Source organism: Nicotiana tabacum, chromosome 5, assembly GCF_000715075.1.
Source record: "Nicotiana tabacum cultivar K326 chromosome 5, ASM71507v2, whole genome shotgun sequence".
NCBI lineage: Eukaryota > Viridiplantae > Streptophyta > Magnoliopsida > Solanales > Solanaceae > Nicotiana > Nicotiana tabacum.
The window spans coordinates 142,011,003-142,035,626 of NC_134084.1; the positions used below are offsets into that span (position 1 = coordinate 142,011,003).

General features: G+C 38.3%; 1 protein-coding gene and 1 non-coding gene across 3 annotated transcripts; one reads left to right on the plus strand and one right to left on the minus strand.

The window, feature by feature from the left end:
- The first annotated feature begins 2,001 nt into the window (after window positions 1-2,001).
- LOC142181338 (small nucleolar RNA R71) lies at window positions 2,002-2,108 on the plus strand. Its single transcript, XR_012710005.1, has one exon. It is a non-coding gene; the product is annotated as a small nucleolar RNA R71 (small nucleolar RNA).
- A 3,888-nt stretch (window positions 2,109-5,996) lies between these two features.
- LOC107771334 (interactor of constitutive active ROPs 2, chloroplastic-like) lies at window positions 5,997-9,918 on the minus strand. 2 transcript variants are annotated; one of them, XM_016590684.2, is made up of 3 exons: window positions 9,768-9,918; window positions 8,664-8,841; window positions 5,997-7,937 (listed from the first exon to the last, which is right to left on the minus strand). In XM_016590684.2, exons 1-3 carry the CDS (start codon window positions 9,785-9,787, stop codon window positions 6,333-6,335), a joined length of 1,803 nt encoding a protein of 600 aa, XP_016446170.1. In that variant the 5' UTR covers window positions 9,788-9,918; the 3' UTR covers window positions 5,997-6,332. The 2 variants fall into 2 exon arrangements, with proteins under 2 accessions (XP_016446170.1, XP_016446171.1); XM_016590685.2 differs by lacking the exon at window positions 9,768-9,918 and adding an exon at window positions 9,280-9,745.
- Between the last annotated feature and the right edge of the window lie 14,706 nt (window positions 9,919-24,624).

A 24,624-nucleotide genomic window follows, 5' to 3' on the forward strand; every position in this document is an offset into this window, starting at 1 on the left:
GGTTTCAGTTCCAACTGTGGTGGCTCTTCGATCGATGGCTTAACTAGATGAGCCTTTCTTTCTTCTAAGTGCAAAGACTCAAATTTAAGCTCTCTTTTCCAAAACCCTTGGCCTTCCAGAGCCAACACCCATTCTGCCAAGTCCTCTCTATTTACTTATTCTAAGTTCATGAGACAGGCTGCTAGAGGGTCTTTAGCATTCAGAGTCTCATATTCCTCCGCCAAAATTACATCCACCACTTCTATTAGAGAGCAGTTAGCAAATTCACTTGTTCGCCGCATAGACTTCTGTACATTGAATCTTATCTCTTCATCATTCAGTCTCATTTTTAGTTCTCCAGTTTCACAATCAATTAGAGCTCTCCCAGTGGCCAAGAATGGTCTTCCCAAAATTATGGGAATCTCCTCGCCAACCCAGCAGTCCAGAATGACAAAATCTGCTAGAAACACAAATTTTCGAACCTGCACTAGTATATCATCAAGAATACCTGATGACCTCTTCACTGTTTGGTCGGCTAGCTGTAGTAACATGGATGCGGGTCTTGCTCTTCCAATGCCCAACCTCTTGTAGATGGCCAAGGGCATCAAGTTTATGCTTGCCCCTAAATCACACAATGCTTTGGCAAAAGCATAGCTGCCTATTATGCATGGGATTGTGAAACTCCCTGGGTCTGACAATTTCTCAACTATGGGTCTCGTTACGACAACACTGCAAGTCTAGGTTAGTGTAACGGTGGCCAAGTCTTGGAAGTTGAACTTGCGAGACATCAAATCCTTGATCATTTTGGCATACCCAGGCATCTCCCTCAAGGCTTCAATTAGTGGAATGTTCACCTGGATTTGTTTCAATATCTCCATGAATGTCTTATACTTCTCATCTTTCTGATATTTGGCCAATCTCTATAGGAATGGTGTTGGAGGTCGCTTCCTTCCTGTGATTTGAATTTTATCCTGCTCAGGCACTGCCTCTATTGTCGTTTCTTGTGCTACTTCAGTCTCCTTCGTCACCTCTTTTTCTTTGCATGTGCTCTCTTGTGCATGCTATATCGCCACCTCAGTTAATCCTGTTGAATCATCTACCTCAATGGGTACTGGCACAAGTGTTTCACGTGGTCGGCTTTCGCGAGAAATTTCTTGCTCTAGATATAGATCTCTACCCTTTTTAGACTCATTTACATAAGTTGTTTTAGGCCCTGCTCTTTTGGATTGACTTGTGTGTCTGCAGGTAACGTCCCTTGGGAGCAATTATTCATATCTGTCCTAACTAAATCTCAATGCCTTTTATCGCCGATTCATGTGAGTCCACTATCTCTTGCATTTTTCCATTGGACCCAATCAGTTGTTGCAGAATTCCTTTAATTTTAGACAACCCATCATCTTGTCTCACTATCTATTGTTGTTAGGCTGTTGATAAGCTAGCTGCTGATTTTGCTGGTTGTATCCTTGTTGCCTTTGATAAGGCACAACTTGACCCTATGGTCGTATAGCTCCAGAATTGCTGCTATTATTGTACTGTTGTTGTGCTGGTCTATATTGCTGATTCTATTGCCCCAATTTTGGCCACCTTGCATATGTCCTCCATAGTTGGCCACATAGTTCATATCTTCCTGATAGTGCTGGTTGTCACTATCCGCACTCCAAGAGCATACATATGGTTGGTTAATGCATGGTGTATATAAGCCTCCATTAACCGTATCAACTATGTGTACATGCTGCTTCTGTCCTGATTCATCGATCTTTTTGGTGAGGATACTCATTTGTGTCATCAGAGTGGCCATATTTTTGGCTATGGAGTTGTTTGGGTCCAAAGCCACTAAGTGAACGACATGAGTGATCGTAGAGTCTCTTGTCATCCATCCTGAGTTTTGAGCCATTTTATCAAGTAGGATCTTACATTCTCTGAGATTTGCTCAAAAATACTCCACCTGCTGAAGCATCAACATTGGCCTTTAAGATGTTTGCCAATTCCATGTAGAACCTCTGCCCCAATATCTGATCCGGAATGCCATGATGTGGACACTTAACCAGCATACCCTTGAACCTCTCCCACGTTTCTTGTAGTGTTTCTGTTGGTCTCTGCCTGAAGCTTACTATCTCATCAATTTGTTTGGCAGTCTTATTGGGTGGGTAGAATTTGTTCAAAAATTGCTTGACTATTTCCTCCTAAGTCGTGATGGAGTTTATGGGAAGAGAATTAAGCCAAGTCTGAGCCTCTCCCGTCACCGATAATGAAAACAATAATAGCGTTATTGCTTCCGGTGTCACATTAGGTTTCCTTTGCGTGACACATATTGACATGAAATTTTTCAGATGCTACTGAGGATCTTCAATGTAGGACCCTGAGAACAGTCCCTTGTTCTGCAACAAATGTAGCATATTGTTAGTGATTTGAAATGATTCTGCTTGTATCTGAGGGATTACAATTGTGGCGCCAAATTTTCAGCGATGGGTTGTGCCCAATCATGTAATGCTGCTTCTGGAACAAGAGGCACCACAACCTAATTGTTCGAGTCATTCGCATTGTTTCTGTTGTTGTTTGGATTTTCTATTCCGTCATCCATGTCTGGTTCGATTTGTTCTGTTGAGTTCTGTTGTTGTTTGCTCTTCTTGTTTGCACGATTCAGTGCCTTAAAAACTTTCTCAGGATCTGATAATACTTCGAACAATTCACCAGTTCTTGAGGAGTTTCTAGGCATGCACCTATAACACCCAAGACTACAGACATAAGAATTTCAATGTATTTAGTTTAAAATGAAGAAAATTGACTACACTAAGAATTCTAACACTTCTTTTAGCTACAATTAATAACACCATTAATTCTCCGGCAACGACACCAAAAATTGATCACTCCCAACTATGCCTTATAAAAAAATACTAAGCAGTCGTTGTAAATATATTCCGGTTAACAAGTTCGGAGTTGATTCCGACAGGGAATTACTCTATCAAGCACAACTACTAGACTCGCACAAATTCGCGCAATCAATCTTCAAAAATATTTAAATAACAAATTGGATGTTTACTAACTAAATATTACGTAATGAAATGCAGTAATTAATAATTAACTATGAATAAGTTGTAGACAAGGTTTGGAATGATCTAAGATTATGATTTCCCCTATTGTCGGAATCCTTTCCGCTACATTTTCTATAAATTTGCCTAAGTTTTCTCTACCGATCATGAATCTCTGAGTGTCGTAATTCTCTCCGGAGTAACTACCATAATTTACTAGACATATTCTTCCGAATTACGCTAGCTGGCACTAAGTACTGCTCACTCGGATCGCACCAACGTTTCGTTATTCCTAATCCCACCTTTAAACCCTTCGTATTGATCTCTCATATACGTTAGGAGTGATGTTATTTAATAATTACCTAAATATGCACTCTCTTTCAACCAACCACAATATAAACGTAGTTGAACAAATAGAGAAAGAGCTACGGCAAATCTATATTAACGTAACAGGAAAATCATCCTCCAATAGGTTCCATCAAAATCCTAGATTAGGAGTTTAGCTACTCATACTCATAGTAACAATATCCCAAGTATTTTGCATAAATAAATTACAAAGTAAACAAGAAAGAATGTAGAAATCGATGATTCTATCTCCCAACGGGTGTTCCATGAGCTATTCTTGCCTCCGGTCGCAAAACTCTTTCAATAGTGGTGTTTAATGTCTATTTATATGTGTAGAAAAAACCCTAGATGACATAACCCCAGTCCAAGTCCAACAAGGAGATGAAATAAGCCTTAAAAAACACGGATCAGGCTCGCCTCAGACCGTGCCTCGTGAGGTAAAACGCGAGATGAACCTCGCCCAGACCATGCGACGCCTGCCTCCATGCGAGCTCAACCTCGCCTTATCCCTCGCGTCGCCTGCTCCCACGCGAGCTCAAGGGCTCGCCTCGCCAGCTTCCACGCGAGCTCAAAGGCTCGCTTCGCCTGCTTCTTCATTTCTTCCGCTGCTCAATTCTTTCTTTCGTCTTTTCAACTGTTTTCGAGCACTTTTTACACTTTACATATTACTTTTGCTCTAATTTCATCTCCAATGCACCTACACATAAAATAGACTCCATTACGCACAAATAATGTATAGTTTAGCATTAACGCACCTAAAATGCAAGGTAAATAATGTGCTAAATTATGGAATTATAGCCACACATCACAAACTCTATAATAATCATTGGGCGACTTACACCAATTACGTGAACACTGTGGGATTCCATTCTAAGAAGAAGGGTTTTAGCCATACATACCTCAATTGAGCTCCCCTACGCTCTAAAATGACCCGGGAATCTTAGCAACACCAATCTATTGTAGAAATATAACAAATTGAACTAAAATTAGGGAAATGATCATGGTTCCAGCTCATTTGAGCATTTTATCAACCACCAAGTGTGCATTAAGGTTTTAAGGCCCTTTTTATGAAAGATTTCACCATCCCATACCCCATTCTTTACTATCCTTAACTCACAACCTCCCCACATACTTTAAGAATACATGCATGCAAGATATTCCCCCCCAATATCCAATAATTGTCCTTCAATTATCCCCCTTTTTATTAGATTTTCGGAATTGAAGCTAGTGTATACATTCTTACCTTCAATATGAGGACCTTCTTGACAATCTTCAAGTATTGAGCAAGAATTGATGGATATTAGTGTGAATGTTATTCTCTTACTCTAAGAACTCTCTCTCACTCACTCACTCGAAAATAGCAGGAATAAGCTCAAAATGACCCCTTGCATCTGTTTTATCGAAGCAGGGTCGGGTTATAAAATTAGAAAAATAGGAGCCCTGAGACAGATCTGCGGTCGCATAATGCTTCTGCGGTCCGCATAATGGCCCTTAGGAACTGACATTTTCTGCTTTAGTCTGCGACCAGTCTGCGGTTGGCAGACCTGTTCTGCGGTCGCATAATGCGCCGTAGAACTACCATCTAAAAAATTTCAAGCTTGGATATGCGATCGAAGTGCAACTCGCGAAATGGTTCTGTGGTCGCATAATGGGCCGTAAAAATGACATCAAAAATAGCCAAAAAGACTGCCTCACTCTGCGGCCATTCTGCGGCCCGCAGAGTGATTATGCGGCCGCATAATGAGCCGCATAAACACACACTTCTACAACACATTTTTCTTTAACTCTTTAGCATACTGTCCAATCCCATAAGATCCGAGCAGCGGCGAGCTCTACTATTTTTAAACCATACGCCTATCTCGACACCACGAATTTCCGGTTTTTTGCGTAGGATTTTATGGAGCCTTATAGAAACGATACATAACAACCCTCCAAACAAGTATAATCAATTATGGTCCTTTGCAAATCTATCCAATGGTTTTACTCCTCTATCCCGCTTTTTTCAGTTCCCTCTTAGCCATTCCGAAAGAAATAATTTATTGTGCATGTGATATGTTGGTTTAGATGAATTATAATTCTTCTTTACATGAAATGTTAATATCGATTAATTAAAATCAAATTATAAGTTCATTAGAGTTTTCCATGACCTGTGTCCAATAATTATGCGTCACACCATGTGAATGTTGTGTCCATCTTTATTCTTCTCTATGCTTTATATAATTGATTTTGTGTCTTTTATTCCGCACATCTGTCGTAACAAAATTATAAAAGAGTTGTGATCGAGTAGTGCAATCTAGGTTTTACACATGACATCATCTCTAATAAAATACGAGACCAATAAATCTCAATGGTAGATCGAGTTTCATTCTGAAAATTAAATCTTTCTTGATTCGGGAGTCTTGGCGTAACTGATAAAGTTGTTGTCAAGTAATCATGAAGTCACGGGTTCTAGCCGTGAAAATAACCTCTTGCAGAAATGTAGGTAACACTGCATATAATAGACCCTTGTGGTCCGGCCTTTTTCCGGACCCCGCACATAGCGGGAACTTAGTGCACGTTTCGAAGCGATGAATAGATCAAATTCTACGTTTAATTATCTAGTTTGCTTCATTACATTTGCACAATTTGTTGAAAATACCAGAGTACACCAACTACCATGTAAACAAATTATTGTAACCAAAAAAAAATTACAGCACTAACTACCTTCTTAGGAAACATACAGGTATTGGCAGGTGAAATCATAGAGTGTTCTTAATTTCCAAATAGCTATACAAAAATCCTTGCAGTAGATTTATTAACAAAAACTGGAAACATAAACTACACTATGAGTAATAGAGAAATCAAACAGTGATTATTTAATAGCAACCTGCAAGATATGCTTCTACTTCTGGCAAAGGGCTGCCTGATGCACTAAGGGTCCGATGAAGGGTCGGACTATTGTATGCCTGCGTATTTCTGCAAGAAGCTGCATTTATGCTTCTACTTCTGGCCTTTTTTCAATAAAACACCAATCTTTTTCAACATGTTGCCATTCTTCTTCTTCGGCGAGTCATCATCTGTATCTTCAGATAATGGAGAATCCAGCTTCCCACCAATAGTATGGTAATCTAAAGAACCTGTTCTCTCTACATATTTCCCGTTGTTGCCGGTTGAAAGCATAGCTGCAGCTGCCTCAGCAGCTTTCCTCCACTGATCAGCTTGCACTTTTAACCTCCTCAACTCGGCTTCCATCTCGGAGTTAGCATTGTGTGCTGCATCCAACTGCTCGGTAACACGTGCTGCCTTTCGGCTACTTTCATCTGTCAAATGTCCTAACTTCATCAGAGTCTCTCTTTCTACACCTTTCACGGCTTCTGCCACAGCAAGAGTTTCATCATTCACTTTTCTACCCTCGGTTTCCCTCTTCTTGATTTCTGACTTCAGCATCTCATTTTCCTCCTTAATATTCTGCAACTCTGTCTCTTTGTCCAATAAACTCGCCCGCAAATCTCCCAAAGTTGACTCTGATTCCTTCAGTACAGCTACTAATTCAGATTCTCTATCAGCAGACTGTATTTTCTCAACTTGCATATTTAGCTCCTTATTTTCGTCCGAAATGTTTTGTAGCTTAGCTTCTTTGTTCATCAGTTTCTCCTTTAACTCTTCCAACTCCGCTTTTGCAACCTTTAACTTCGCATCCCATTCAGCCTCTCTCTGAGCTGATTCAGACTTTGATTGTTCAACTAACTCATAGGCACTTCTAATCTGCAAAGTGCTTTGGATATATTCTTCCTGATATCTTCTTTCCGAAACCTCCAATGCAGTTCTCAGTTGGCTTACCTCAAGTTTTAGATTACTGACCTCAGTTTTGAGTTCCTCGGCTTCCTCATTAACTCCATCTACGGTACCTTGAGCGGTTTGGAGCTCACTGACAAGTTCCTCCAATGTAGCTACTTGATTCTTTGACTGTTCTAACTCCAACGACAAGGATTTGCAAGCCTCCATTGCTTTTAGACCTTCCAAACGTAGAGTATCCTCGGTCATCTTTGCTATTTCTAGCTGCATCTGAGCTTTACTCATTTCTTCAAGCGCACAAGCCTCAGATTCTTTGCTATCGTTTAGCTGGTTTCTCAGTTTTTCGACCAATGTAAGGGTTTCCATAAGTTCTACCCTTAAGCTTTGAATCTCAGCATAAGCTGATTCAGCGTGGCGAGCTTGATTGGCTTCAGAATCAGCCACTCTGTCCAATTGACTTTTAAGCTTCTGGATTTCATTCATGGCGGAAGCAAGAGCAGCTGAGTCATATTCGTGCTGCTTCTGGACAGCCTCGAGTTCAGATTGCCATGCTCGATCTCGATCTTGTGAGATCTTGCGTAGCTCCAGGATTCGAGCATCCTCAGAATCGGAGAGCTCAACTAGTTGTTTCTCGGACTCCTCGAGCTTCTCTGACATGGCTGCAAGCTGCTTCTTAGCTTCCTCTGCCTCTATTTGAGCCTTCCTCTTTAATGATTCCGATGAAGTGAGCTGATCCTTTACTTTCTTCAGCTCATCTTGGAGTTGAGCAAGCTCGGTTTCCAGTTCAGTATCTTTGGTTGGATTCTTCTTCTGTTTATAAAAAGTAAGAAACATGAGCAAATTAGTAACACTTGTGGACCTCAAAGTGGAAGATACCAACAGAAACACAAGTATTAAGAAACAACAACAACAACCCAGTATAATCCCACTTAGTGGGGCCCGGGGAAGTTAGTGTGTACGTAGACCTTATCTCTACCCTAGGGTAGAGAGGCTGTTTCCAAATAGACCCTCGACATGCTTCCCTCCAAGAACTTCCCACCTTGCTCTTTGGGAGACTCGAACTCACAACTTATTGGTTGGAAGTGGAAGTTGCTTACCATCAGAGAAACACCAGTATTAAAAATAGAATAGATAATTTTGTAAATTTGAGATTTTAAGTTGTATAAGTAGAATATTTCCATCAAATACTGTTAGTGCCTTGAACCAGATAGAGTCAGACAGGAAACCAAAACAAAGAACAAAGTTATTTTAAATGGTTATTTTGAAGCATCAGGGTAGTATCGGGGTAGGCTGCCTACATAACATCCCCTCGGGTGCGGCCCTTCCCCGGATCCTGCGTAAACACAGGATGCTTCGTGCACCGGGCTGCCTTTTTTTCTATTTTGAAGCATATGAGTTAAAGCATAAATGAACGCAGTAACTGCCAATTTATAAGTACGATAGGTTGTAAGTTTAAACATAATTGCGAATATTTGATAGACTTGTCCTAGTTGCAGAAATTTTTTATAAGCCTAAGTATGTATATTTCTTCTTTACCTCCACCACTGGATTTCGTGGAGAACGGCGGCCAACAACTTTGACACCCCTATCTTTAGGTGTACTGGTAGCTGGATTTGGAGCTGACAATGAATCAGCATCCGACCCTGGAATTTTGAGCTTTCGAGCTGTTTTTGGTGCAGGAGATTTCCTTTGTGGAACCTCCACAGAAATATTCCTTCAGCCAAAAACAAGGACAGAGGTAATGAGATAGTCAAACAACTAAGTTCAGACAAAAATCTAGTACTTGAAATATGTGAATCACCATCAGATTATTGATTTCAAAACCTCTATAGAAAAGAACATTGCAGAATTGTCACATAACATTCATATTTTCTGGAAACATGTTGCATCTGGTTAGAATTTGGAGCAGAATCAGTCTTGTGATATTATTCTATTGCTAATACTAATATGTTACAGAAGTTTACACGTTAAATGGTCAAAGATATTCATTCACATAACAGGTAATACGAGAGACGTTGAATCAAACTCTTTTGTTCTTCGTCTTCCCCTTTTTTATGTGATAAATATCGAACTCTTTTGCATGAATGGCGCGCATACTATAGTTACAAACATTGCTCTTAGAGCATGTTTGATTTGAGGTATAGAACTTTACATTAATTCCAGGCACTTGGCACTTGGTAACTCCGACAAGCCTGTACGCAGAAATTACTGCAGGGGTATTCCAAAAAGCAAGGTTGTTTCTGATATAGATAGATAACAACTAACTTTACTGTATCGTAAATTTGTAATTTATTTTATTGTTGTCATCTGATCTGGTCACAGGTTCAAGCCATGGAAACAACCTCTGGCAGAAATACAGGGTAAGACTGCGTACAATAGACCCTTATTGTCTGATCTTTTTCCGGATCCTGTGCAACGGGAGCTTAGTGCACTGGGCTGCCCTTTTTTTCACTCCTTCATTCGGTAAATCGATCTTCATATACTAAATATAATCCACAACCAATGCTTTCAAAGCTCATGGAAGAAAAGGGAGAAAATAATGAAACAAGACGAAGGCTTTTGAATTAAATGTAAAAAGATCAGTAAATGCAGAGTGGGATACCCATAGACTACTGACAAATCTGATTAAATTAGAAATACCTTGATTTTGGTGTCTGCATATTCCTCTGAGCAACACCTGAAATAGTTCAGAAGATTCCTTGGTTTAAAAAGAAAATTTTATTAAATATGCAAATTTGATTTGCAAATTTCAATCTACATCCAAATTAGAAACTAAACTAAGTAAACACACCATTCCTTCAAAGGAACTCTAGATACAAACTACCTCCACTACCACCAACCAAACCTACAATACAAGAGCAAGAAGCCAAAATACTAAAAAGAGAAAAAATGGAAAAAAAAAAAAGTTTCAACATAAGAAAACAAATGTCATTATGTAAGCCATATCTAAATTCAATTCTTTTTTTCCTTTTACTTCATTTCTACTCTTGTGCTTATACTGTATAGCAATAACACTTTTGGACAACATCATATATGCCTAAGAAAATGACATTAAAACCACATTTCGAAAATTTTGAAAAGTTCCCACTTAACATAGTAATCACTAATAACTTTATGTAACATTAATTAACAAATAATGGGAAATCTATTTTGATTCTTTTTTTATAAGTTTCTAATATGTACATAGATTTCATAAAATAACACACACAACAACAACAAGAAACCTAGTGTAATCTCATACTGTTAGGACCGAAAAATCAGGTGTCATGCGGAAGCTATCAAAACAAACCTTGAACGATGATAAATCATACAACACAAGAGAAATATATCAAAAGAGACGCAAACATATAACGTGGTTCGGTCAACTGACCTACATCCATGGCGGAGATGAGCAATCCACTATATAAAAAGAGAGTACAAAATATTGAGAGAATAACCTCACGAAGAGGCAAACACAAGTGACACACTAACACTTGTCCTGTAAAGTTCTCCCCCTAAACACGACTCTCAAACCCCATATGGCTACATTGTGGATGTTGCTGAATGAGAAGAAAGGATCCTCAATTTATAGAAGTCCAAATATTTTCCTACAAGAAAAAGGACTAGCCAAGTATAGGAGAATTATAATTTCCTTCTACAAAAAGGAAAACTCAATTAAGGTAATTATATTGCGATTTCCTTCAACAAATAGGAAAACCAAATATGGTAAGAAAATTATGGCAAACACCTAACACATATGTGGGGTCTGGAGAATAGTATATACGCAGACCTTACCCCTATTTTGTGAGAAGATACTCAGTTCAAGAAAAGCAAAATCGCAGCTATGTTGAAAAAAATATGGAGATCATAAAAATAGGCCACTGCATAACGTAACAAGTTTAAGCTCTGCTAATATTTAGGCAAAATAAGACCTTATTTTAAGCTTGTCTAAACCTCCACTTGAAGTTAATTACTTTGTGTACGTGTATTTTAACTTTATGCTAAAGTAAAGAAAAACAAAAAATAAAGAAACTTCAGGTGATAAATTTTCTCAAAATGAGTTACTACTGAAGTTACATAGATCTAACAAGTCTCATTTTACTATAAAAAAAAAAAACAGAAAACAGAAAACAACAGAAGAAAAAGAAAAAAACAGTTCGTGCACAAGTTATCCCGCGTTTCACGCAGGTCCGGAAAGGACCGCATTCAAAGAATATGATATAGACAATCTATCCAAATACAAACGTTAATAACTGCTCCCACTATTCCAACCCGTGACCTTATTGAACTCAGCATAATCTCAAACGCTAATTTAGACTTAAAAACCAACTAAAAATATACTCAAGGACTGAAGCTTAATACTAAAGAAACCAACACCCGTTCAACCAAAAAAGAAAAAATAAAAGAAAAAGAAACCAAACCAGTTGAGAAATGAATGTTTTCAACAACCACTAGTAGTCTAGTACAACAAACACATGAAAACAGAGAGACAAACATAACCATTTACAGTATAAAAGAAACAGTTTTGAACTGACCAGAAGATCTCAATCAAGTGAAAATAAAGCTTCTAATGAAAACCAACAGCTGCTATCTTTTCCAAAAAAGGAAAAATTCCAAGAAAATGCCTAAGAAGAAGAAAAATACAGTGAGTTTACTGTATTGGGAAAAATTATATTTAAATATAAAGGTGACGTGTCGAGACACGTAGACTGGTCAAATGGTCAAAGAATTACAACTAGCCAAGAGGCACGAGTTGCAACAGATACGAGCAAATGACAGAGGAAGAGGCACGGGCAGTTATTCAAATAACTCAGCGCCCGTACCTATCTAAGTCATTTATGTCCGAGAATCAAAATGAATGAATCTTACAATAGAAAAGAGTGCAGCTACGACATTTAATAGGCATTAAATGTGAAATACATTAGAGAATTTGTATTGAATGTAATGATTATGTAACGTAACATTCAATGTCTTTAATTACTCATAATAGCCTCATTATGATTTGGGCAAAACGTATATCTCCAAGATATCTATAAAAGGGAGATATCTGATCAATTGTAAGGACACGAAACATTATTGAAATAAACTTTGGTTTACTTGTTTTTCTCTTGATTACTCTCTTGCTACCTAAATTACTTCCTTTTATACATTCTTTTGATTATTAGTAACCCGTGTTCTTCTAAATTCTAGCTTTGACTAAAATTTCATTTTTTGGTTAAACAAATTGGTTCCGTTACTGGAAAACTGATAATCTATTTTCTTTTCACTTAACTTTCCTTGTTGCATCAATTATGTCGAACAACAATGACAACACTCAAGGAAACCAAGAGAAGCAACAAAATCAGGGAGATCCACAGAATATTAACACTCAAGTTCCTACTCCACGAGACTCTCCACGACAATCTCGTGAGGGTACTCCTGATGGGTCTCAAATAAACGAGCATGCTCAATTTGAAAATGCTGAAGTTATTGATGAAGCTTTGCAGAAATTAATTGCTGCTCAGGTCAACAAAGTTGTTGAGGCACTTGTTAATCAGTTACTTGTTGCAACACCCACACCTACTCCAAATAATAACACTTTGGAAAACCCTCATTCCGGGCTTGTTAACTCAGGCAACGGTGGAACTCCCAGTGAATCACAGGAGAGAGAACCAGGTAATGTAATTAATTCTGATTTACAAAATTTAGTACTAACCTTGCAGAAACAGCTCAAGGAGCAAAGTGAGCGCATAGAGCAGATACCCGGGGTGACGCCCATAATCAAAGGGGTAGATATGGATAGATATTCGCAACAACCCTGGAAGCCAAGTGCTGCTCCACTCCCAATTCCAAAAATATTCAAAATGCCTGATATTCCAAAATATGATGGAACAACAGACCAACGAGATCACGTGACTGCATTCACAACAGACGTAAAAGGCAACGATTTGACTAAGCAGGAGATTGAATCAGTATTAGTCAAAAAATTTGGTGAAACACTCACCAAAGGAGCGCTAACATGGTATTCTCTTTTACCCGAAAATTCTATAAATTCTTTTGCTGAGCTTGCAGATTCTTTCATCAAAGCACACTCGGGAGCTCAAAAAGTAGAGAAAAGAATGGAGGATATTTTCAAAATCAAGCAAGGGGACTCAGAACTGCTTAGAGAATTCGTGGACAGATTTCAACGTGAAAGAATGACATTGCCACGTGTACTTGACAACTGGGCAGCTATAGCTTTCACAAGTAATTTGAATAAAAAAAGCTCAGAAGCTACGGGGAGATTCAAGGAAAGCCTTCGAGAATTCCCAGCTACAACGTGGAATGATATTTATAACAGGTATACCACGAAGCTGAGGATTGAGGAAGATATTGTTCCACGATTTCAAAAAGAAGAAAAGGTAAGTTCGAGACGTGTAGAGACCGAAAAAAGATCCGGTAAAAATAGGTACGAGCCTTACATTAGACCTGTGGGAAAGGACTCACGGTCAAAGCAGAATAATCAAAGGTACGATCACAGATCAAGAAACAGAGAATCAGGTTCTTCATCAAGATTCAGGAACGAGCGAAACAACTATGAGTCACGAGATGATGATAGAAATTTAAAAGCGAGATTCGGTGGTTACAACTTCAACGTCAGCACCTTCGAGCTCGTAGCTGTTTTGAAAAGCATGTGAGATAAGGTTTGATGGCCAAAGGAAATGAGGTCGAATCCAAACAGGTGCAACCCTGACCATTGATGCGAGTTTCATAATGACCACGGACATAAAACAGCAGATTGCAGATTTTTACAAAGTGAAGTTGATCATTTATTAAAACAAGGATATCTTACTGAGTTGTTCAGTGAGAAAGGCAAGCAAGCTTACATGAAGAACAAGCAGGAGCTTCCAAAACCACCTTCTCCCAAAAGAACTGTCAAAGTTATAAGTGGGGGTGAAGACGTCAATGGTATATCATATACTGCAGCTAACAAAATTTCCAAAGTAACGATTACCCAAGGGAAACGGGTGCAGCATGTTTTAGAGAAAGACAACATTACATTCAATGTAGATGGCGTATTAACCCCTCATAACGACGCACTAGTAATATCTTTAATTGTACATGATACTAATGTGAAACGATTTTTGATTGATCCAGGTAGTTCTGTGAACATTATTTTGCTAAGAGTATTACGTGAGATGCAAGCTGAAGATAAAGTTATACCAAAGGCGCATACTCTATCTGGATTTGATAATTCTAGTGTCCTTACGAAAGGAGAGGTAACACTCACCACATTCGCTGAAGGAGTCATCAAAGATACAAAGTTCCAGGTGGTAAATATGGAGATGACTTACGACATGATTCTTGGGAGACCATGGATCCACGAAATGTATGTTGTTCCTTCAACCTTGCATCAAGTTATTAAATTTCCATCACCATGGGGAATCTATCAAATTCGTGAAGATCAACATACAACCAGGGCTATCAACTCTGTTGCAGATACAAGCACGAGAAATGAAGGCAAATAGCAATCACAGAAGGCAGTTGAGGACACCACAACACAAACCTCAACTGAACAAGGGCAAACAGATGTAGATTCAAGGCATGATACCATTCAAGAACCAGAAGAGAATGAAAATATCAAAACAACAATAGAGGAATTAGAGCCTGTCGTGTTATTTGCTCAATTGCCTGATAAAAAGTCTATGTTGGATCCAATCTTAGCCAAGGTATGATAGGTAAGTTAATTGAATTTTTGAAAACTAACGTGGACTGCTTTGCTTGGTCCCACTCTGACATGACAGGAATACCACCGGAGGTGATGACTCATAAACTAAAGGAAGATCCATCATACCCTCATGTCAAGCAAAAGAAAAGAAAGCAAGGAACTTTCAAGAATCAGGTGATCCAAGAAGAAATCCAAAAATTGCTAAAAATTGGTTCCATTCGTGAGGTAAAGTATCCTAACTAGTTAGCTAACACTGTTGTAGTTCCAAAGAAGAACGGTAAGTGGCGGGTTTGTGTAGATTACACAGATCTTAATAAAGCCTGCCCTAAAGATTTTTTCCCACTACCACACATAGATCAATTGATTGATGCAACTGCAGGTCACGAACTATTAAGTTTTTTTAGATGCATATTCAGGTTATAATCAGATTAAAATGGATCCGAGAGATGAAGAAAAAACTTCATTCATAACAGACAGGGGGACTTACTGTTATAAAGTAATGCCCTTTGGTCTAAAGAATGCAGGTGCAACATATCATAGGTTAGTTACCAAAATGTTTCAAGAGCATTTAGGAAAGACTATGGAGGTATATATAGATGATATGCTTGATAAAACTCAGTATTCAAAATATCACATATCACACTTATCTGACACATTTTCAATGTTGCGCAAATTTAATATGAAGTTAAATCCCGAAAAATGTGCATTTGGCGTTGCATCAGGTAAGTTTTTGGGTTTTCTTGTTTATAACCGTGGTATTGATGTGAATCCTGCACAGAATAAGGCCATTGAAGAAATCCCTGATATACTTTCAAACAAGAAAAAAGTTCAAAGATTAACAAGGAGAATTGCAGCCTTAGGAAGATTCATTTCTAAATCATCAGAGAAGTGTTTTAAATTCTTCTCGGCCCTTAAGAAGCAGGATCATTTTGAATGGAATGAGGAATGTCAACAGGCACTCAGGAATTTGAAAGCGTACTTATCAAATCCACCTTTACTGGCAAAACCAAAGGCTAGGGAAAGACTACTCATTTACCTTGCTGTTTCGGAAGTTGCGGTAAACGCTGTTTTGGTCCGAGAAGAACAAGGTAAACAATCCCCTATCTATTATATTAGTAAATCTTTGTTAGATGCGGAGACGTGGTATCCTCAGTTAGAAAAACTTGCACTTGCATTAATCATAGCATCTAGAAAGTTAAGACCTTACTTTCAGTGTCATCCTATCGCTATAGTAACTGCCCACCCTTTACGTAATATATTACATAAGCATGAGTTATCAGGTAGGTTAGCTAAGTGGGCAATAGAGTTAAGTGAATACGAAATCACATACCAACCAAGAACTGCTATAAAATCACAAGTGTTAGCTGATTTCGTGGCTGATTTTAGCCAGGGGATGCAATTAGAAGCAAAAAAAGAATTACAGGTATTCAATGGAGCTAACCCGGGAACTTGGACTTTATTCACTGATGGCTCATCTAATGTAAAAGGTGCAGGTTTAGGGATTGTTTTGGTACCACCTACAGGTGAAACCATTCGACAAACTATTAAATGTCACTCCATAACTAACAATGAAGAGGAATATGAGGCTATGATTGCAGGTCTAGAATTGGCACGAGAGCTTGGCATAAATCAGATTATAATCAGGAGTGATTCGTAACTCGTGGTTAATCAAATGCTGGGGACTTATACAGCTAGGGAAACAAGGATGCAACAATACTTAGAAAAGGTACGAGAATTGATAAAGCAATTTCAAACCTGGAAAATTATACAAATACCAAGGGATGAAAATGTTGAAGCGGACGCCCTAGCTAACCTCGCATCTGCAGCTAATGTGGCAAGCGAAGCAAACACTTCAGTTATACATTTATTTCATTCAGTTCTCGATACTGATAAGAATGAGGTAAATTTTAATAATTTAACTTGGGATTGGAGGAACAAGATTGTTTTTTTTGCAGTATGGTACCGTCCCTGATGATAAGAAAAAACTCATGCGCTTCGAAAGAAGGCTGCTCGGTACTGCTTAAAGCAAGGCAATTTATATCGTAAAATGTTCGGTGGTCCCTTAGCAAGATGCCTCAGACCTTCGCAAACGGAGTATGTAATGAAAAAAATACACGAGGGACATTGCGGGAATCACGCAGGAGGAAGGTCATTGGTAAGAACCTTAATTAGGGCAGGTTATTACTGGCCTAAAATGGAAGAAGAAGCAAAAAGTTTCGTGGCCAAATGTGATAAATGTCAAAGGCACGGTAACAATATGCATAGACCTGCGGAGTTATTACATCCGGTCATTGCGCCATGGCCATTTATGAAACGGGGAATGGATATCGTGGGTCCATTACCACAAGCAAATGACACGTAAAGTTTCTGCTTGTACTCACTGATTATTTTACTAAATAGGTGGAGGCAGGAGCATTTAAACAGGTGCGAGAAAAGGAAGTCAAAGATTTTATTTGGCGGAATATCATATGCCGATTCGATGTACCAAAGGAGATCGTGTGTGATAATAGCCCTCCATTTATTGGAGCTCAAATCACGAAATTCTTTCAAAGTTGGCAAATTAAAAGGATTACGTCTACACCTTATCATCTGGTGGGTAATGGGCAAGCAGAATAAACGAACAAGGTTATTATAAATAATTTAAAGAAACGATTAGAGGAATCAAAAGGTAACTGGCCTGAAGTGTTACCTAGAGTTTTATGGGCATATCGCACAACTGCAAAAACAAGTACAGGAGAAACACCGTTTTCATTGGTTTATGGAGCTGAGGCTTTAATTCCAGTTGAGATAGGGGAACCAAGTACATGGTTCACACAGGCGACACAAGAATCTAATGACGAGGAGATGCGGGTCAATCTAGATTTACTCGAGGGGAGGAGAGAAGTTGCATTAATAAGAATGGCAGCACAAAAGCAAGTCATAGAACGATATTACAACCGAAAAGCACGCCTTAGATTCTTCAAAGTGGGACTTCGTGTTTAAAAAGGTTTTTCAATCTACAAAGACAGTTAACGCGGGTAAATTAAGTCCAATATGGGAAGGACCCTATAGAGTTCGTGATATTGCAGGAAATGGAGCATATGAACTGGAAACAATGGATGACAAGATACTACCTTCACATTGGAATGCTGTTCATTTGAAGAAATACTATTTCTAAGGAATACCCACGGTCAGTTATCACCATTTTAAATTTAATTTTTGAATTGTTAAAATTTTACTAACGATTTTAGATAATAGGCAAAAGGCTAACCCATACTAAATTATGAGTCACGACCTGTAAGGCACACAGAATAACCTAAAATATTTGGCCTAGGGTTACAATTATTCTGATAAAAATTCAAACGGGTTAAGCAGTCTTCATCTATAATCGCGCCTCCGAGTCCCGTATATTTTTTCTTTTCAGGAAAAGGACCAAATGAGAGAACTATCAAGTGCTCGAGGCTTCATACTTTAACACTCAAATACTTGGGGGACTACATAATATACACAGACATGTGTATAAATAAGGCAAAGAAGATAGAGGAAAAATCAAGCCTAAAAGAGTCAAGTGCAGAGTAAAAGTCACAAAGTCACGAGATGGAGCCACGAGCTAAGGCCAAAGAAAAACCTCACTATAGTTAGGGTAAAGGCTATGTACTAAAATGGGTTATAAGGAAAAACCCCGTGTCTATTATTCTTCTTTTGTAAAAATATGTTACAAGAAAAATAGTTACGAGAAAGTTATAAATGTAATTCAAATACATGTAAAGTATTATTCAAAACTTGTCAAAGTTATTTCAAAGAAACATGTGTGTTCCTATTTCTTTTATCGTATGATAACACCATTATGAAGTTGAGACGTCTTCTTCATTAAGTGGCAAAATATAAAAGGGCCCTCTTTTATAAAACTCATGTTTAAATTAATTAGTCATGAGATTAACAGAAGCATTTTTGAAGAACAAAAATGCAAATTATTCTATAAGTCCTTAAAAATAAAGGCAAGAATAAATCAGACAGAAGTTTAAGATAATAACATGAAAACTTCTTAATACTTAAAAACTGAAGACTAAGTACGAACTTAGTCATAAAACTATGAAATTGTTTATACAAATTGCCCCATAAAAGACTTGGGGACTTGCGTTTCCAAAACCAACCCTCAAATGAAACTAAGGGTTTGATTACAATTTTTCAAAATAAAAACAAAAACAAAATCATTCAAATGATTAAAACTGGTCACTGAGAAGTTTGTGGAACTGAAGCAGGAGCATCAATAGCAGCGGGCTCAATTTGGGCAGGTGCATCAACAGATGCGGTTTCAACTTGGCTTGCAGCAACAGGCTCGATTGGGCTTGAAAGAGTTGGGATACCCGTATCAGCTTCAACATTCACGGGAGCTTCAACCACGGGAGAAGGGAAGTCCTGAGTTTGCTGAGCTTTTTCAATGGTTTCATTGATCTTAGCTAACTCCGACTCCAGATTGAAGTTTTCTTGGCTAGCTTCAATTAGAGTATCACGACGTGAATTCAAAAATGCCCAACTTACCTCAACACCAGATTTTTCTTCAAGGATCTCATAATCTTTTTCCCAATCAGCAATCTCATTCTTTAGCTCTTCATTTTCAGCCAAGATGGAGTTATAAGAAGCTTGAAGAGAGGCATGGGAGCTCTCTAAAGCACGCACCTTATCAGTAGAGACTCGAAGGTCTTCTTGTGCTTGAGTTAAGCTTTGCACGAGCTCCCCAGCGTAAACTTCTTTTTGACTCAAAAGAGCCTTTAACTCTCTGTTCTCTTCACTGGCCTTAGATAGTTGATCCGAGAAGGAGGATTCGAGACGTTCTTTTTCTTTTTCTGCTTGGCTTGAGGAAGCTTTTACAACCGCTAACTCTGAAGTTAAAGCCCGCACTTGCTGCTCTAAGGTACTCTTGCTCTCTTGTAAATCTTCCATATCAATTTTTGCACTCTCAAATTGTTCCTTCCATATCAAAGTCGTATGATAACACCATTATGAAGTTGAGACGTCTTCTTCATTAAGTGGCAAAATATAAAAGGGCCCTCTTTTATAAAACTAATATTTAAATTAATTAGTCATGAGATTAACAGAAGCATTTTCGAAGAACAAAAATGCAAATTATTCTATAAGTCCTTACAAATAAAGGCAAGAATAAAGCACTCAGAAGTTTAACATAATAACATGAAAAACTTCTTAATACTTAAAAACTGAAGACTAAGTACGAACTTAGTCATAAAACTATGAAATTGTTTCTACAAATTGCCCCATAAAAGACTTGGGGACTTGCGTTTCCAAAACCAACCCTCAAATAAAGCTAAGGGTTTGATTACAATATTCCAAAATAAAAACAAAAACAAAATCATTCAAATGATTAAAACTGGTCGCTAAGAAGTTTGTGGAACTGAAGCAGGAGCATCAATAGCAGCGGGCTCAATTTGGGCAGGTGCATCAACAGATGCGGTTTCAACTTGGCTTGCAGCAACAGGCTCGATTGGGCTTGAAAGAGTTGGGATACCCGTATCAGCTTCAACATTCACGGGAGCTTCAACCACGGGAGAAGGGAAGTCCTGAGTTTGCTGAGCTTTTTCAATGGTTTCATTGATCTTAGCTAACTCCGACTCCAGGTTGAAGTTTTCTTGGCCAGCTTCAATTAGGGTATCACGACGTGAATTCAAAAATGCCCAACTTACCTCAACACCAGATTTTTCTTCAAGGATCTCATAATCTTTTTCCCAATCAGCAATCTCATTCTTTAGCTCTTCATTTTCAGCCAAGACGGAGTTATAAGAAGCTTGAAGAGAGGCATGGGAGCTCTCTAAAGCACGCACCTTATCAGCAGAGACTCAAAGCTCTTCTTGTGCTTGAGTTAAGCTTTGCACGAGCTCCCCAGCGTAAACTTCTTTTTGACTCAAAAGAGCCTTCAACTCTCTGTTCTCTTCACTGGCCTCAGATAGTTGATCTGAGAAGGAGGATTCGAGACATTCTTTTTCTTTTTCTGCTTGGCTTGAGGAAGCTTTTACAACCACTAACTCTGAAGTTAAAGCCCGCACTTGTTGCTCTAAGGTACTCTTGCTCTCTTGTAAATCTTCCATATCAATTTTTGCACTCTCAAATTGTTCCTTCCAATTGATCGCCTCTAACTGAGAATCACGTGCTATCTTCTCTGAATCGCGTGCTACCTTCTCCAAGAGGGGGATTCTGTTCATCATTTCTGTGCTGATAAGATTGGCCTAAAAAAGGAAGGGAAATAAGAATCCCAAAGATAAAAAAATTTTACAAAGTAAAGAAGGGAGAGAAGGAAAATACCTTCAAAGTGGCATGCACGATATCGTTCATTAGAGTTAGGGAACTATGGCTCTCCAACTTTGCTTTTTCAATTGTTCCAATTAAAGGCTCCAGCCATACATCTGCCTAACCTGACTTCCTCAAAAGGCTGCTATCAGCAGGAACTTCAATAGTTACCCTCCTCATAGCGGCACTTCTACTTGAAGAGCCCACTTCCATATGATGAACGATAGAAGGGGGAATTGTCAAAGGAGGATCGGTAGAAGAAGTGAAAACAGTAGAAGAAGGAACAGAAACAACTAGGGCTGGTAAGGAAGGAATCACAGGCACGGGAGTTGAAAAAGAAGATAAGGGTATTTCATCTAAAACAGGCCCTAAACTTCCACTACCAAAACCACTGATGAAAAGTTGATCAATAGACTCACGGGTATCATGAGGAGTGATGTCATCGTCAGGAATTATTACTGGGGTTTCAACAGGTTCGGTAAGAGAAACAGAAAGATGAGGGGAAACTTCAACTTCGTCATCAGAGACGATGCGTCTCCTAGCTCGTGGCCTCGTCACTAGGGAACCCCCATCTTCCTCTTCTTCAGAGTCTTCCTCTTCAACAGCTTTTCTTTTCGCAGAAGAAAAACCCAAGACTATTTCTCGGGCTCTTTCTAAAGAGATACGGGTCCCCCAAGGAGTACGGGTTCCCGAAGAGACACGAGAGGCTGCAACTGCTTCAGCAGTAACTCCTCGAATAGCAAATCCTAATAAAAAGAAGGATGGGAGTTAGAGCAATAAAGAAATATATATATATATGCGTGAAAGATGAAATAAAAACTCTTACCATGAGTCTTTACTTTCCAACCGTAACGGTTAGAAAGTGGTCTCCAAGACTTACCATCTATTGGTACGGTCTTCAGCAATTTATCTACCCAACCACGAAAATTGGGAATATCCTCCAAAACTCCCATGGTTGCTAAAAAAAATGGCAGAATTAGAGAAGTTGATAAACTTGAAGAAAAAAAGCACGAGAAGGATAAAAGACTTACATGCAAAATTCCACTTCTCAGGGAAGGGAACGTTATCCTCACCCACTAAGCCAACAGTGGGGGCAACAACAAACCGAGCATACCAGCCACGGTCCTTGTCATCTTCAGGGCTGACCAAAACCCTCTTACTCCTGGCCACTAGGGTAAAAATGCCATTATGGAAAAGCCTGGGGAGTAAAGATGAATCAGGTGAGGGAAAGTAAAGGAAACGTTAGCCATATTGGTTAAATGCCTCAAACAGGCAACAACCCTCCATATGATTGGGCCAATTTGACCCAAACAGTCATTAAAGAAATGAACAAAATTCAAGAATGACTAGGTCAATAGCTGGTTTGAACCCTAAAGTGAAAGGGTATGTATAAACAAAAGAGAACCCAGTCAAGTACGAAGTAATTCTCTGATTTGGATCAGGGATAATAATGGAAAAATCATTACTCCAATGGCAGTCTTTGCGAACTACATGAGTCAAAACTTCTGTAATTTGAGTGGGGTAAGCATCAGCACGATCTAAAGCGGAAACTTGGTTTCTAAGAGATTCCCTATCATGGTAAAAAGATAGTTCTGTAGGGACTATTTCCTCTAATAAAGGCTCACGTAATGGTTCAGAAGATTCTTTATCCCTAGAAGAAGATTTGTGAGAAAGGGAACCTCTGGTTCTAGAAGAAGGACCAGAACTAGGAGAAGGTATAGACGAACCACCACCACGAGTAGACCCTAAGCTACGAAGCCTACCTCCCCTTCTATGCCTAATGAGGGCATTGGGGAAGGTATCAACAATGGGAACTCTCCTAGGGTTAGGGTTTGGTGAAGACATGACGAAGAAGAATAATATGAGGAAAAAGTGAACTGAGATTTGAGGAATTAAGTGTTCAATAAGCTTTATGTGGTAAAAGACAAGGAAAGAAAATATATTTATATTAATAAGCAACCGCCAAAGGTAAAAGTGCAGTGATGGAAGGACTATAATAATGATAACTGACACTTCGTGAATAGTAGAGCCGTAAAAAAGCCATGAAAAGGGCTGCAAAGCTGCAGAACCAATGAAAAAATGACACGTGTATGGAGCATTAAATGAAAGCGACAATTGAAGCGTCAATATTGTCATAGCATTAATGATGACAAAAATTCTCTTTTAATGAAATCCACTTCCCAAATATTCAACTGATGAATAAATGGAAAGTGGGAGGACTATCTGTATTGGGAAAAATTGTATTTAAATATAAATGTGACGTGTCGAGACACGTAGACTGGTCAAATAGTCAAAGAATAACAACTAGCCAAGAGGCACGAGTTGCAACAGATACGAGCAAATGGCAGAGGAAGAGGCACGGGTAATTATTCAAATAACTCAGCCCTCGTACCTATCTAAGCCATTTATGTCCGAGAATCAAAAGGAATGAATCTGACAATAGAAAAGAGTGCAGATACGGCATTTAATGGGCATTAAATGTGGAATACGTTAGAGAATTTGTATTGAATGTAATGATTATGTAACGTAGCATTCAATGTCTTTAATTACTCATAATAGCCTCATTATGATTTGGGCAAAACGTATATCTCCAAGATATCTATAAAAGGGAGATATCTGATCAATTGTAAGGACACGAAACACTATTGGAATAAACTTTGGTTTACTTGTTTTTCTCTTGATTACTCTCTTGCTACCTAAATTACTTTTTTTTATACATTCTTTTAATTATCAGTAATATGTATTCTTCTAAATTTTAGCTTTAAATAAAATTTTATTATTTTGGTTAAACATTTAGCAAGTAATGTACTTTCTGTTTTTGTCTCTGTTCTTCACTTGTATTTTGTGATTCTGTTTTTGTCAGGGAAATGAAGAAAGTGAAAAGAAAGGAGTAATAGGAAAAAGATTCAAAGAAGTGATGATTTGGAAATATAAATTAATGACCACGCTCGTGAAACACGCGCTTTAACCACGCTCTATTGGATGTTGTGGGACCCAAGGTTAGTGAATGATACCTCTCAAAGTTACCGAACAAAGCACTGAGTTGGATGGCTTTCGATCAGGGGTGTTCATGGTTCGGTTTGAATCGTTTTTTCCCTAAAAAGAAATCAAATCAAGTAAGTCGATTTTTAAATATTAGAATCAAACAAAACAAATTAAATTAGGTTTTCTTGATTCTGTTTATATCGGTTTTTCAGTTTTTTCTTAAATATAAGACATACACTACCAACACATATTTCGGCGACCACATTTTCAACGTAACACTATCAAATCAATTGCTCTTTGAGAAACCTATTATTTACCAAGATATATTGATGATATTGAATCAAATAGTGATAAATAATTTAAGGACTCAATTAAAAATATATTATTTTTAACAATAGATTCTTACACTTAACAAAAGAAAACTACCAATCAACTAGAATGTAAAGGTAAAGACATGTACTAAAAGTGCAAACGATTAACATTTACTATAAAAATTTTGAAATTTTGTATAAAAGTATACATATATATATATAAAATAGCTACTCCTATATATTCGGTTTGGTTCGT